This window comes from Anser cygnoides, chromosome 18, assembly GCF_040182565.1.
Source record: "Anser cygnoides isolate HZ-2024a breed goose chromosome 18, Taihu_goose_T2T_genome, whole genome shotgun sequence".
In the NCBI taxonomy this organism is placed as follows: domain Eukaryota; kingdom Metazoa; phylum Chordata; class Aves; order Anseriformes; family Anatidae; genus Anser; species Anser cygnoides.
Window position 1 is genome coordinate 8,801,589 of NC_089890.1, and position 14,648 is coordinate 8,816,236.

The following is a 14,648-nucleotide window of genomic DNA, read 5'->3' on the forward strand; positions in this document are numbered from 1 at the left end:
ACACATCTAATTCATTAAGTTGGAAAGAGAACCCCCATTTCTCACCTGTTGATGAAGGCCTATCTTCCCAGGCCCACACTGGAGTCTGTCTGTGGTAGTCCCCTTCTGAATGTACAGATGAGACAGAAGAAGGTCTTTCAGTTCCTAAATATCCCTGTCCTGGAATTGGAGACTTAGACTTCCTACTATTTGATTTGCCAATTAACTTCTGCTTGCTGACTCCCCCTCCTGGAAATAGAAGGGACAGGTTTTCCAAAAATATTACACTACACTTTAGCCTCTAGGTTTGTTTCTATAAATTATCGCTTAGCACCAAACAAGGATTTGACTTGATGCTTTCTGCAATGCTGATTTACTACAATTAGAAGACTGGCCTATACAGTCACTAATGACACTATTGCTAGAAAATCCCTATTCTTACCATGAGAGTTATATTTCCAACCTTAGGAAGGGAGCTGTTTTCAGTTCAAGCTAGTTCCCATCAGTGCATGTTCCCTATAGGTGATGTACTACACATGTATTTTTCATCAAGCCACCGAGCCAACCCATTATCTCTTCCCTGTTTCATCAGTGTTGTCATTCTCCCAGAAATATTGGCTAGTGCTCCTGAAATCACCAGCACCGTTTTGAAAGCCAGGACCACTACTGGGAATAGAAACACCATCTCTCTGTCACTTGCAGAGGAAAGGGAATGACTTTCAGTGACACTGAATTTATTCAAGCCCTTCGTTTATTTATTTTATTTAAACCATGAAATATTTGGGAGCTGAAATACCTCACCTGAATTAGGCGATGGATTAGCTTCTTCTCTACGCGTCTCACTACTTGCAGGTACTGCAGCGCTGGAACTGCCAGATGCTACTGCAATGGACTGTGATATTACAACTCCATGATCCTCGCTCTTGTCATCAAAGTTTCCCATCAATGCTTTCCTAATAATGTCTTCTAGACCAAGATTACTCGCAGGATCTGCAAAGGAATGACCCCTAGAACTGACTGCACCTGGGAGATAAAAGAAAACATACATGGAAAGGTGGGAGGGGAGGCAAAAAACATATCTCAGAGAAATTACAAAGGGATGTGAACAAAGATTTGAGAGATAGGCAGAAAGTGGGGGGAAAAAAAGATGATGTTTTTTTAAAATGCAAAGCTACATGCTCCAAAGCAGCTCACAATAGCTATAAGTTATATGTGCCAGCAAACACTAAATGTCAGACTCTGCAATAGAGTAAATTGTACATTAAGCAAAAAAAAAAAAAGCAAAGGAAGCTGAACATGCTGATTGTGATAGCATATTAAGTAAAATCTGCTGCTGCTAATCAGTTGTAAGAGAACAGACCAGAAGAATACTTCTCATATTAATGATCCATACTAATTCATCTTACGAAGTATGATTTGTGGCAAATACTTAATTCCAAAAGCCTACCCTTTCATCTCATCTGATGGAGATCACTACTTTCTCCAATTAAAGATAGAATCATTGCATCAGAAGGGGAGGCAACTGGCTAAAACCATGTAAAGGCAATCTACAGTACAACTCAGATTCAGACTTAGAAGTTATCTCCCATATTTCACTTAATTTCCCTGCCTCATTCGCTTTTATCATTAGAACGTATGGGTTTTGTTTAATTTCCTCATCTGACAGGAAATTGGGATTTTTTAGTGTTATTTATCATAGAAAAAAACAGCAAGTATTTTAAATACCCCAGTTTATAAAGTAAATTGCATTTGATGAACTGAGATCTACTTTTGTTGAACTACACTATATTTAAGTTCTATGTAAGTGAGATGCTAACCAATTTCACGACTTCTACCTCTAAGATTTGCAGACACCAGAGAAATAAAACAATTCTTGCTTCGGTTCCCATTTAAATATTATTTGAAATTTCCTTTGATCATTTTGCTTTTCCTTAGGACAAAGGAAACAACCTCTTTTGTGGGGTGTTTGTTACTTTTCAAATTTTACATCCTCTTCCTCATTTACTGCACTGCCCAAAGCACATACATTAAATATATTGCATTAGTTTACCTTTTCTGAAACATGCATAGTTCCTTTTACTGAAAAACTTACCTGACGTAGTGACTGCTGGCAAATTGAATATTTCAGTCCCTGGCTGAGCAGTTGCTGCAATTAAAACGTAACATTTAAATGAGTTTTCCAGGGTACTGATGATCATTAGAAGTGAATCCTATTAGTCTTAATACATACGGTAGAATTACTCTGAACTATTTCCTGTACTTTGTTCAACATAGCAAAATGTATTGTGCACACGGTGGAGATCCAATAAAAAGAATACTGCAACCCTTACTAACTCAGCCTTGTTTCTCAGAATGAATCTGCAAAAGCATTCACTTTCAATTAAGTACTTTCTATTAGGTGTTGAATTCATAAACACCTCAAACTCTTACTACTGATAATTTTGATATAAATTTATATTAAGATTTCTAAGAGAAAAAAAATACAGTTCTAGTATCATATTCCACTGGGACAGTATCCATTACTGATACTGCATTAAAATATCCAGAATGCATCATTTTAACAGTCATAATCATATGGTCCAAGAAAAAAAAATCCAGCTTAAAAGATGCCTTTTTCAAAAAGGAAATGGTGTAATAGTTGTTAAAACCTGACACTATTCTAGTTAACTTTGTGTCTGTAGTTAATGTTGATATGAAGCACACTATCTCATTAATTATATGCTTCTTCTGTACATTTACATCTCTCAAATTAAATATTAAAATGCTTAAATGCAACAATTTACATACATCAGCATAAAAAAATAAATCTTACAGCTATTCAGTCATATATAATATGTTTTCACATTAATAGATTAATATTCAGTCATGCTATTTGAAACATTTATGTTAGAACATCTGTGGACAGCAGTCACATAGAGCTTAAGTTGCAAAAATTCATTGAAAAGTCCTACATACCCATGTCTGAGTCGCCTCCACCAGATGAGTTCAGCTTTCGAAATATCTCCTGTTTCTTGGACTTTACCATTGGTGACGTATTCTCAAGTTTGGTGAAAAAAGAAGGCAGGTAGCTTATGCTACCTGGAGAGCGAGAGTCAGTCCTGCCAAGACCAACACACGTCAAAGTAAGAGAACATTTTTCACGCTGTACATTTAAACCTTTCAAAAAGCAATCAATGGCTGATACTGCCAACATTCATATGCTTTAAGATTATCTTTCCTCAACCTCTTTTTTAGGGACTAGACCAATGTAATGACTGTCCAGAAACACCTGCTTTTTCAAGATTCAAGATTCTAAAGCTCACAGATTGTCATTGCCTGTGCTGGAGAGTGGTACAGAGATGATGCACTCAAACATTTCAGGGGTGTCTATTTCTGCCCTGCAACGTGCATGCTGGCTAAAGGTTTAGCTATATATTGGTGGGTGACTACATTTTTAAGCTAGAAGCCCGAATAGTCATCCCAGCTGTTCCTCCAATTTCATCCTCCTTATTATGAACAGTGATTAAAAACTTGCCTCTGATAACAGAGGAAGATTGTATAAGTGATTTTTTAATAAAGATACTGTTTGCAGCCAAGTGATCCAGAATAATGCTTTTAAACTTCAGTTTTACACATACCTCTGTTCAGTAGGCTCAGTTCTTTGGGAAAGCAATATAACATTTTCCTGTTTCTCATGTACAACTGGGACCTGAGGTGGTGAGATTGGCTCATAGGGCTCTGAAGAAACATGACTCCTCTCTGGAGATTTTCCAGGTCTACATTTAGAATTCAGAGACAGGTAAGTACGCTTAATGCATGTAACAGAGTAGTTAACACATATAATTGCATTCCAGTAGTTATAAAACTATTTCTAGTTATGTGTGTTACATGTTTTAGTACGTTTGATGATCTCAAAAAGATAACGCTGATTTGTCCACAGTGATTCTGTGGATTTCTTCCACAAAGTTCTAAGTGATTAAAAATTTTTCACTCCTCCAAGGATTGGAAATTAAGTATTAGTAGTGAAGGGAAAATGTTTATATTATGGAGCCAAGCAATTGTCAAAAACAGTGCAAGTCATTGCCTAAAAAAAGACCAAAGGATACCACTATTTCTGATCTACGTAAAGACTACTGCACTAGCTTTTGTAAATATTGTACTTGGGAATTAATTAAATTTACAGTTAAACAAAATACATGCATTACCTTCCCCGGGACTTGTCAGACAGATTTTCAGGTGACACTCTAGCACCTGGCCGCTGATGGTGGACAGATTGCGACTGTGACTCAGGGCTGTAGCGATTTGATGTCTTTGCTCGGGTAGAAACAGGCGCTGGAGCAGGGGTGGAGTTCTGGAATGTAGTGGTGGGAGGCTGCAAAGGGGCCTGAGAAGCTGCTTGGTTTCGAGCGAAGTCTTGTGTAATAATTTGCTGATTGTGGTCAAAAAAAGAGAAAGGAAACTTTGGTCAGACATTGGCTACAGCATAGTGTTCAGTATTTGTGAACTAGATGAATATAAGACTAATTGCAACAAATGAGAAAATAAGTTCAGACATTATTGTATATCTCCAATACCAACTCTGTAATTAATAAAACTAATAATGTTCCAAACCTTGTTTTCATAATCAAAGCATAACTTTTCACATCTGAAAAGATGTACACAAATAAACCTACACAGATGTGATCAGCAAGGGTGATAAGTCGATGGGTTCTGGGCACATGTGCCATCCCTTCTGCTTGGGAGGAAGGAGGTGGAGGTTGTTGGGGTGAAGGAGGTTCCTGTTGTGTCCTGTAACGGTGAATCGGCCCCTCATATTGCCTGTTTGGGTCATCTAGTTGAAGAACAAAAGGACAGTTTCTTATGAAGGTATTACTGAAGCTTCAAGGTTTTAAAGTTCTGTGCTTACGAATATAAAACAATAGGTGTTTCTATAATGGATTTTATATAATAAATTTTAGGCATCATGTGTAATAAACACCTTTTCCCCTCCACATATAGGCCCTGGACTATCAAAGGCATAAAGCTTAATTCCACAATGCTGGGGAATTCCAGCTCATTTCTCATCTGCAAATGGTACTGTAGTAGTCTGAGCTTTACTAAGAGATAAAAAAAAATGCAGACATCAACACCAACATGCAGTAATTTTAAATAGTACATTCAAAATAAATTTCTTATTGAATCAGCTAGGCTGTAACGTAAAGGAGCTGTTCAATGCCAAGTGACAGTTCCAATACATTTGCTCAAGTTTTTACACAGATCCTGCAACAACATAATTCCAGCAAAAGTTTCTGAAAGTTAAGAATGTGGTAAACAGTGACCTAAAGACTCCTGATATATTTTAACTATATTTTGACTTCATGGTAAATATCAGCAAAATAATTGTCAGCACACTTGCATAAATAGACCAACTTACTCTCTGCCTGGCTTGGTTTAGGTGTCTCTTGCTGATAGGACTGTAGCTTTTCTTGAGTAGGTACAGGTGAATTTGCAGGGCTAATCACCTCAATGGCATCTCCAGGAGCTTCATACCGGTGGGAAGATACTGTATATCAAGCAAAAGTTGTGGAATAAGGTTTGAATATCACTGAAGATTTTGGTTGCCTATATGTAACAACACTATCTTTCCATTAAAATGACATCAGTGAAATGGAAGTCAAAACTGTCCGTCTTTCTCATGAGAATCACGGTGAAATATATTTCCACAAAACACTGTTCTAATGTAAATTCAGTAATTTTACATCTCCTGACTTCTGATATGGTCAGTTTTATTATCCTGCATTTCACAATGCAGCATGGAACCTAAATAAAGCGATCAACTAAATTTTACAAGAATCTTCAGTCACTGCACTATATTCAAAAACTGTATTTGCCTATCAAGCATCTGATCTGTGCAGAGCTGAGTATTTTATCATTAAGCATCAGAATCATTTCACATTTTGTTATCTCCCTAAAAGGCTAAGACAGCAAAGAAGTAAGTAGTTACTAAGATACGTACAACTACTGGAAGAATCTGAACTTTGAGAGCCCCTATCTCGTGCATCCTTGTCTGAAGCAATCTGTCGAGTGATGATCACATCTATGAAGTTAGCAGCAGTAATTGTGGTCTTTCCTCGAGTTCTCAGCTCTTCCTCGTACCTGGATTTAGGAGGAGGTCCTTTTTCTTTACCAGCCTCTGAATAGACTACTGATGAAGACTGTCCTTGGGACTTGCCACCAGAAAAATTTGCAGATGTATAGGGGCACTGGACAGGCCTCTTTTCTACCTCCAGTGTTTTCTGTTCCATCTGCGGCTGCTCAGTAACCACAGCTGACCTGCGTCCCATATTCTCTTCTATCCTGGTTCCTTCATGCTTGTTCTCTTTTGCTTTGGCAACTTCCATCTGAGGAGCAGAGGCTGCAGCATCTACTAGGGCCGCAAGGGCATCAGCAGCAGTATTGTAGCGCGAAGCAGGCAACCCTTGAGTTATGGAGGGAGCTCCAGGGGTGAGCTGCCTGTTGACAAACATTGAATATTTTGAATTATATCACATGAAGAAGGACCAGAGCCATTTCTTGAGTAAAACAAAGCAAAGCTTTTGTGATACTAATTTCAATCCAAACTGGACTTGGTGCAAATGCATAGGATCATTTTCAATAAATTAAAGAGCCAGACAACTGTGGTATATCCTAGTTTCTTAGGATCTTCCTCAGACTAAACGCACCTTTTAATAAGCTCAAGTATTAGTACAGATATTTCTGGGACAGTAACATAAGAAACATACATGATACGGAGCTGAGCAGCAGGATCCAAAGGTGTGATTACACTTGTCCCGTTGGTTCCTTGAAAAATACTAGGCCTTTGCTGCAGTATGTTTTCCTGGCTTCTAACTGAAGGGGATGGGGACCGAACATATCCATGACTGCCAGGTCTGCCAGGTTGCTCTGTACCTGCAGAAAATAAAGCAGAGGAGGAAAAAAAAACCAAATATACATATAAATCACTCTTATAACAACGTAGGATATGTATAACAAAGTATCAATGCTTTCTCCTCCATATCCTTTCCCAATTGTCTCTAACACTCTAGATGCAATTGTATATATTAAGGATTTAAATAGGAGCATTCTGTTTACAATGCTTTAAATAAGATGCGAGTAGTGATAGGCATGACTGGGATTCACACCATTCCCTAGGTACTACATCACTATGACAGAAAGATGAAGAAGCCTGAAACTTGAAGTCTCAATTAGGAACAGAAGTGCCAAGTGCTAGAAACCTTCCTTAAGTGTAGGCTAAATCAAACAATACTCTGTAACGTGTTAATAAGCTGCATGTTGCTTATGTGGATATATATTGAATACAGAAAATAGTTACAGTCTACAATGAGACTGTTCCAAATGTAACAATGCACACTCACCTGGTCTAAGATAAAGTTCAGCAGGGACTGAAGTTATTCTCTCCCTCTCTCGTTCACGTTCTCTTTCCCGCTCTCGTTCTCGTTCCCTCTCCCTCTCCCGTTCCTTCTCCCTCTCTCTTTCCCGTTCCCTTTCAGCATTTGCAGCTGCAGAAGCTGCCAAGTGTGTAGGGTGTCCTGGAACATCCACAAGACAAAACATTTTAAGTAGCAAAAACAGATACTAAAGTTAAGCATAATTTGATGCAAACACTCTCCAATACATTCTGCCATCCACTTACAACAAATTTCCCAAATACATTTTCATTCCAGTCAAGTCTATCCACTTATTTAAGGAAGGTAAGAGCTTAACACAGTGTCAGTGGAAGGTTCAACTAACAGCTTTTTACTGAAGTGGTTTCTATATAGTTAGAAACTAGACAGCTTATAGGCCTAAATTTCAGTCTTTAACACACAGTATAAAGTTAGTGAACCAGTAACTAAATTGCTATTAATGAAGATCTGACAGAACAAGGCAAGTTCTGAATTTGTCAGTGCTCCTTCAGCTGCTACTGCAACAATACATATTATAATTTGAAAACAAAACAAAACAAAACTTTGCTATCCAAGTGGGAAGTGCAAAGAAATAGCACTTCCTGACAAAACAAGCCATAACGTTAATGACAGCTTAATAAAGAATAAATTGGTCAACTATCTCAGTATGTCAGATGATTAGAGATACAAAATCAAATAGTAACAGCTTGTACCTGGTGACAGAGAAGCAGGATTGTAAGGCCTGGGAGGGAACGTAAGCTGAGTACCAGGGATGTAAGTAATTCTCTCCATGGGTGGTGTGCTTGTTCCTCCAGGATGAGGCACTAATATAGTGGGAGCCATATTGTTCAGGTCAATAATTCCTGTTAGGAGATGACACACAAGAACAGCCTTTCAAGGACAGACCAAAAGTCCACACATTATATATTCTGTTCATTAATAAATGCTTAGTGGAAGATGTATCTGGCAGTCAGCAATTTAGGAACACACTAAATGAGAATTTGCATTTGTAGCAATCCTTTAATTGTCCTTCATAAAAAGATACACTAAACCTCTTCTGAATAATCCGACCTATTAGCAAAATAGTATTACATGCCATCATTCACTCCCTTTTCCAGATCTCTTATATTTATAAAATAAAAAGTAACATTGAAATTCACAGGTATTCACTGGTACTCCAATATAACTTCCCCTACTATGAAAAACACGCTTATCTCTTCCTTTTCAACCAATTAAATAACTAATATCATATCCTGAAGATAATTAGTCCTACTGGACTAATTCCTTCACTTTTGTTATCTTCCTTTCTTCCAATAACTACCAAAACTGATTTAAATGATAGAGAGATTATCACGTCCAGTAACTAAACTGGTAGCTCAGCTATTTCCTGTTAAGCTTGTTATTCTTGGGAGAATGCCATGTAACCCCAGGGATTCATAACTATTCACTTATTATTTTGTTCCAATATTGCACTGGACATTTCAATGTGAAACTCTTCAAAATTATGTCCCATTAGAAAACCCCTTCACAGAAGTCTAAACCTCTCCTAAACCTCTCCACAGTGAACAGAGTTGCAAAAAATTGCTTTACTTTTTTTTTTTTTTTGGTTCCTGTTTGGATGTGCGGTGGTGGGTTGGTTTTTTTTGTTGTTTTTTTTTTTGGCAATGGTCTTATCTTCTAAAGCATTACTTTTGAGTTTTGATTATTTATCAGCTTCTTCAGCTTCTCTGCCAAGCCATACTGCATTATCTATAATACGCTTTAAAGACTATCAGAAAAACACAGGTGTACCTCTTGCTCCCGCATATGGGAGAGCTAAAGTTTGCTCTCTAGGAGATAATCCTCTGGTTACATCAGGACGTAAATTGACTTGCATCTGCTGTGAGGTAATGTAGTCATTTAGGATTGTCTGTCGTGTATTCTCCATTGCGTAAAGCTGATACTGACTTGGGTAGCCAGGGGTAGGTGAGAGCTGCCTTTGGAACAGGTAAGCAGCAGCAGCTGAGGATGAAGTAGAAAAAAGATTTAGTACTCAAGGTACAGAACTGAAGTTTCAATGGAAAGCACTATCAGTTCTCTCTAGCCAGCACCAAATGGATCAAAAATAGCATTTTAATACTCATGTTTTACTGAATTTATGCAGTGTACACAGGCAGAAAAATCTAAACAATCTATTCTCCGAGAGTAGAGAGTTGAATAAAATCGTGAAGTTCTGAAATAACTAAAGAAGGTTAAAATACCTTACAAAGGTAGACTGATGGATATGTTAAAAGGAAGTCTACTGTATTTAATATTATCAGGGATAACCTGGTAATCCCTCTGTGATCAGAGGGGTCAAAATTACACTTCCATTCTGTAGGATCTTCCACATCCCTTTTTGCATTGGTTTCCTGAAATATTTTAATACGCTTCACAAATACTTATTTGAAAAACAATCTTTTGCTGTTGTTGTCTTTTTTTTTTTTTTTTTTAAATTAAACAGAAGTGACCTGGCATCTTCTAGAAGAAAGCTACAGTATTATACAGGAATATTTTAGTAAGTTTCCTTATCTTGGTTCGGTTGGATATCAAACCACAACAGCGTATACAAGCCCTTATAACTGCCTATCAATAACTATTTTTAAAAGGCATCTTTTCTGTGCAAAGCATACAGTATTTCTAAAACCAAACAAACCAAAAACAAGACAAACATATTTACCAGGATCCAGAGCCCTGTGAAATGGTATAGCAGGATCTAAGTGAGGAGGGAGGTGACTCCTATAGACTTCAGGAGTAGCTCCTCTATGATGAGGGTCAAAAGGACTGTGAGCCACTACAGGATCAACCCCTGGGACTGGAGATTTTGCTGGCACGCTCTCTCTCTGTGTTGGAGTAAGTGTGTTTTTCCTTTCATGATTTGCTGGCTTCCCAGAAGATATTCCAGCTAACAGAAACAAGGAAAAAAAACCTGAAAATACCTATTTTCAATAGAAGATTCAGCAGTAAGTACACGCTGGCTCACAAGGCAGGTTCTAGAGGACCCTGCAATTTCCTACAATAAATCACAGAAAGCATTTTTTATCAAAAACTCTGGTTAAAAATGTAAATCCTAGAACTACAATTGTTTGCACATATTATTTTTCTCTTCTAGAGGCTTATATAACACAGGAATAGCTTCTGCCCTCAAAACATTATGATCTTAGATAAGTCTTAGATAACTCTTTGAGTGTCATCCATAATCAAATGCAAATGGAGACTGAACTACTTTCCTACCTCCACGTTACGATATGGCAGATTTTCATTTTCTTATTTCAACTAACAGCTAAGGCCTTAAATTCCTTCTAACCACCTTTCAAATGAAGAGGAACCATTAAAGTAAAACGGAAGTAGAAGAGACTACAGAAAATGGTTAAAATAATAAGTTTAAAATGAAAGTATTTGAAGTTCTTGTATTACTCTGGATCAAAATAACATACCCTCGCTAACTCTATTCATCATAGGTGAACTCCTGGACATTGGGCTCTGATAGTTCACAGGTGTTCTCCGTGCATTGGTATCATCATAAATCCCAGGGCTCAGCTGTGATTTAGGAGTTTCATGAAGAGTTGACCTGAGAACAGAGGGACCAGAGCTGACTACTGACGTGTGACGGGAACGTACTGCATCCCCGGTCTTCACATCTTCATATTTTCCTCGCTCCACCACCTTCACGTTTTCTGGCACCATTTCCAGCTGAGGCATTCCACGGGGTAGTTTACTTGGTCCAGTGATTAATGATTTTACATTGTGTTTGATGGCAGACTGGCCAGAATTGCTTTCATATTTAATGGGTGTACCCTGAAAAAAAAAAAAAAAAAAAGGAAAAAAATCAGGTAAGATGTCAATGTTTCACTACTGCTTAAAAATTAATAATAATAAGATTTAAAAAATCATGTTGCTGACTGATAGTGTAGCTCATTACTGCTATCACATCAGCACAGAATACAACTGGATCTTAGCCACTATTACTTCTCAGTTCTCTCAGACAGGCGTGCAAGTGTATTCCTTACAGGTGAAGTGTCAGGATTTTTCTAATACACAGAATATATTTAAATTTCATACATTGGTATATTTCTTAAAAAGAAAACAGACAAAACACCCACACATTTAACACTACTCAAACATCTGGAATTGATTCACTACTGAATATGTAAGCAACTGTATGAGCGTAGCCGTGCTTTTTATGTTTACCTGAGATATGGAGCCTTCTATGATTGGCCTGGCTGTCTGCACCATTTCAGGAGTCTTGCGACTCTCCTGGCTTAACAGGTCCTGTCTTGGGATTTCATGGATGGAACGACCCATTTCTTTTATAGTAGTGACTCCATCATATGGTTTCCCTTTAGTAATGGCTCCTTCAAATGTCCTTATAGGAGGTGACTCTCTCTTTATCTGTTTAGGGTATTTCAGGCCTTCTTCAAAACTTTCAGATGTTGCTCTTGGTGTGCCTTTTATAGGAAGAAAGAGTCACATCAGGTGTATTAATAATCACTAAGTCTCTTTTTTAATAAACAGAGTAACTAACTACTAGAATTTTGACTTGCAGTAGTCTATAGTATAACTATAATAGTAGTGAAGAAATATTCAAGTTACTGAAAGTGCCCCAGGTTATTTCAGATGCCGAAATAAAGGCAATAGCATACATCTTCAGAGGTCTGGGGAAGTATTAATATTCATTTAAAAACAAAAAGTAAAAACGTTGCTAATTACCAAGCATTCATATTAAAAAGTATCTATTTTCCAAAAAGAGAAAAAGCTATGTTTACATATTTAGCTTTATATACAGTATATCTGAAAGCTGCTTATAGATAACTTATGCTCTGAAAACAGTCTAATAAAATATGCTCTATCCTTAACACAGCTACCACTCTTAATAAATAACAGTTTTAAGGTTCAGAAATCCAGATTTTTGGGAATGTAATTAATGCTTGACTTCTAAACTAGCAAAAGTTTACCTTGCATTATAGAACCAGACAACACTGTTCTCTCTTTAAGTTCAGCATGTGGGCTACCCCTAGGCAGTGCACGGCAGATTAAACCTAAATTTAAAAACGAGAAAATAGTTTAAAGAACTAAAACAACATGTGTTCAACTCCCCCCCCAAACAAAACAAAACAAAACCCACCCTTCTTACATACATTACAGATACTATCTGTAGTGCCCAGAGAGCCTTGCCTCATAAGCCCACAAAAGATGGAAGACAAGCCGAATGCACGAGCAACTTCAAAGCAGCACTGAATTTCTATATACGAGTAAGAGGTTTCTAAACTGTGTTGTTCCATCTAATGAAATTTTACACAAAATATCCTTTAAGGGCTATCCAAGGGTGGGACAAAATGCACTTTAGGAGTAAGACTCCAGAGTTTAGGCAAGAAACATCATCTTGATATCTCTATTTTTTAAGATAATCAGAAAAAGTTGTATAATGGCCCGACTTGACCTTTACAGTCTTAATGTGATTACAGTTTATTAAATCAAAATAATACTAGGGATGCCCTGAAGCAGGATACAGCAGCTGTACAAGTCTTCTGCTTGGCATTATCTATGAGATTTATTGCAGGAATGCAAAAGGTCATACCAATGTATGTACGTTACTGTGCCATAGCTGAGAAGCAATTTTTCACTCAATGGCTGTGTCCATGCTAGTACGACTCAGAGCTGTTTGAACTCTGCAACAATCCACTGGGATTGTGAAGAGTCAGTTACTCCTCTTTGAAGATCTGACACATGTAAGTGCCAGCTGAATCACCTGCAGTTATTGGAACATCCACCAACAAAAGAAATAGGAAAACTAGCGTCTACTCCAGTAATAACCCCAGCATGCTTTTATTGTAGTGGTTATTATAGATTTAAAGACTATTTAAATCTTATTAGATTTGGTTAACAGCATAAGATATAAATCTAATTCCTCTTTTTGTTTGCCCCATAAACAACTGTAGATTATCTTAAAGTAATGCAAAAGACTTGAATAAACTGCAAAACAACTTAGGAGCAGCTGTTTTTACCTTCCAGTGGTGCAGACACTGGAGACTCCCGCATTGACATTCCTTGCTTTATATTTCCTTCCATTGTATCGTAACTTCTTTTTAAACTAATTTCATGAGCAGTTCTTGGACTCCTTGTTCCTTCACGAACGTTTTTAATAGCTGGTAAAATTTACAGGAGTGTGGTTAGAAAATGTGGACAATAAAAAAAGTCACGAGCATTAAATTTAATGAGACCACAAAACACAAATGCTTTAATGACAACTTCAGTGTAATACTGAAACATTAAGCTTCAACCTTAAAAAGATCTTTCATGGTTTGTTAAATAAAAGATTTGTTCAGTTACTCATGTATCAGTATTTCAACTGCAGCTCAAAGGTAAAGGATGTATTTCTTTTGAATTTAATACAGAACATTTTAAACTTGGTTGCTTAACCTTTCAAAATAAAAATTTTCCTGGAAAAACTGGAAATAAATGGCACAGAAATTAAATAGTTGAACTGTATTTTAACTACATAGTACAGGATACTCATCAGAACACAGACAATTTCTGGATCATTTTAATTCTTATACCCACAAAAGTACATGTAGGTCAGTACTTCTTCAGGATGGCACCCCAGTGACTGATGTTTATACATTTAGAAGCAGATATACTTCAGCTATGGATTATAAAAGCAGAACCTGCTGCAGTCTTGACTTTAATCAAGTAGAATATATAAATACTCACTATCATAAGATAAAATATGCCCACTTTTGCCTTCATAAATAACATGGCCTTTGGCTGAAGCTTCCTCCCGGCACTTTTCTGGGCTGCTGTCTTCTGTAGCTAGCCGGGTAATAGTTCCCTTCAATAATGCATCAGCTGCTATGCCAGACTGGGACAGAGCTGGTGTACCCTGCATTTAAATCAAATATAATTCAGAACATAATTATTTGTAAGCATTTTGACACCTTGTTAATAAATAAATAAAACACTAGTGTTTAAAATATGATGAGATGAAACAGCTTTAAACAGCATCTGTGCAAGACTGGTTACGACTGATTGTAACATTTGAACTCAGGTGTGATGTTATTTTTCATAGAAATTGCTAATAAGCCTTCAGTTAGCTACAACTTAAAGCTCTGGTGGTTTTATTTTAGAAATATAAAAATATTCAAATACGTAAAGATGAAATCCTGACAACACTGACTTCAGCAATTACAGGATTTAACCATCTGATTGTATTTCAACTTCTTTAAGGCAGTTCCTATTCTGTGACTTTAA

At 37.1% G+C, this 14,648-nt stretch overlaps 1 protein-coding gene across 5 annotated transcripts in view; it reads right to left on the minus strand.

Annotated features, from left to right (window-relative positions):
• NCOR1 (nuclear receptor corepressor 1) overlaps positions 1 to 14,648 on the minus strand; it is an 84,675-nt gene that overhangs the window by 19,820 nt on the left and 50,207 nt on the right. For 3 of the 5 annotated variants that reach the window (XM_048074224.2, XM_048074223.2, XM_066979743.1), the window contains exons 28-46: positions 14,112 to 14,280; positions 13,406 to 13,546; positions 12,356 to 12,439; positions 11,592 to 11,848; positions 10,838 to 11,198; positions 10,081 to 10,305; positions 9,174 to 9,383; positions 8,096 to 8,245; positions 7,353 to 7,526; positions 6,720 to 6,885; positions 5,954 to 6,450; positions 5,372 to 5,500; positions 4,632 to 4,789; positions 4,164 to 4,387; positions 3,597 to 3,734; positions 2,935 to 3,077; positions 2,072 to 2,125; positions 781 to 1,002; positions 46 to 228 (exon numbers count right to left, since the gene is read on the minus strand). In XM_048074224.2, coding sequence (XP_047930181.1) covers positions 46 to 228; positions 781 to 1,002; positions 2,072 to 2,125; positions 2,935 to 3,077; positions 3,597 to 3,734; positions 4,164 to 4,387; positions 4,632 to 4,789; positions 5,372 to 5,500; positions 5,954 to 6,450; positions 6,720 to 6,885; positions 7,353 to 7,526; positions 8,096 to 8,245; positions 9,174 to 9,383; positions 10,081 to 10,305; positions 10,838 to 11,198; positions 11,592 to 11,848; positions 12,356 to 12,439; positions 13,406 to 13,546; positions 14,112 to 14,280 — 3,685 coding nt within the window. The remainder of the gene's footprint in view (positions 1 to 45; positions 229 to 780; positions 1,003 to 2,071; positions 2,126 to 2,934; positions 3,078 to 3,596; positions 3,735 to 4,163; positions 4,388 to 4,631; positions 4,790 to 5,371; positions 5,501 to 5,953; positions 6,451 to 6,719; positions 6,886 to 7,352; positions 7,527 to 8,095; positions 8,246 to 9,173; positions 9,384 to 10,080; positions 10,306 to 10,837; positions 11,199 to 11,591; positions 11,849 to 12,355; positions 12,440 to 13,405; positions 13,547 to 14,111; positions 14,281 to 14,648) is intronic. The other 2 variants (XM_048074225.2, XM_048074226.2) reach the window with 2 other exon arrangements.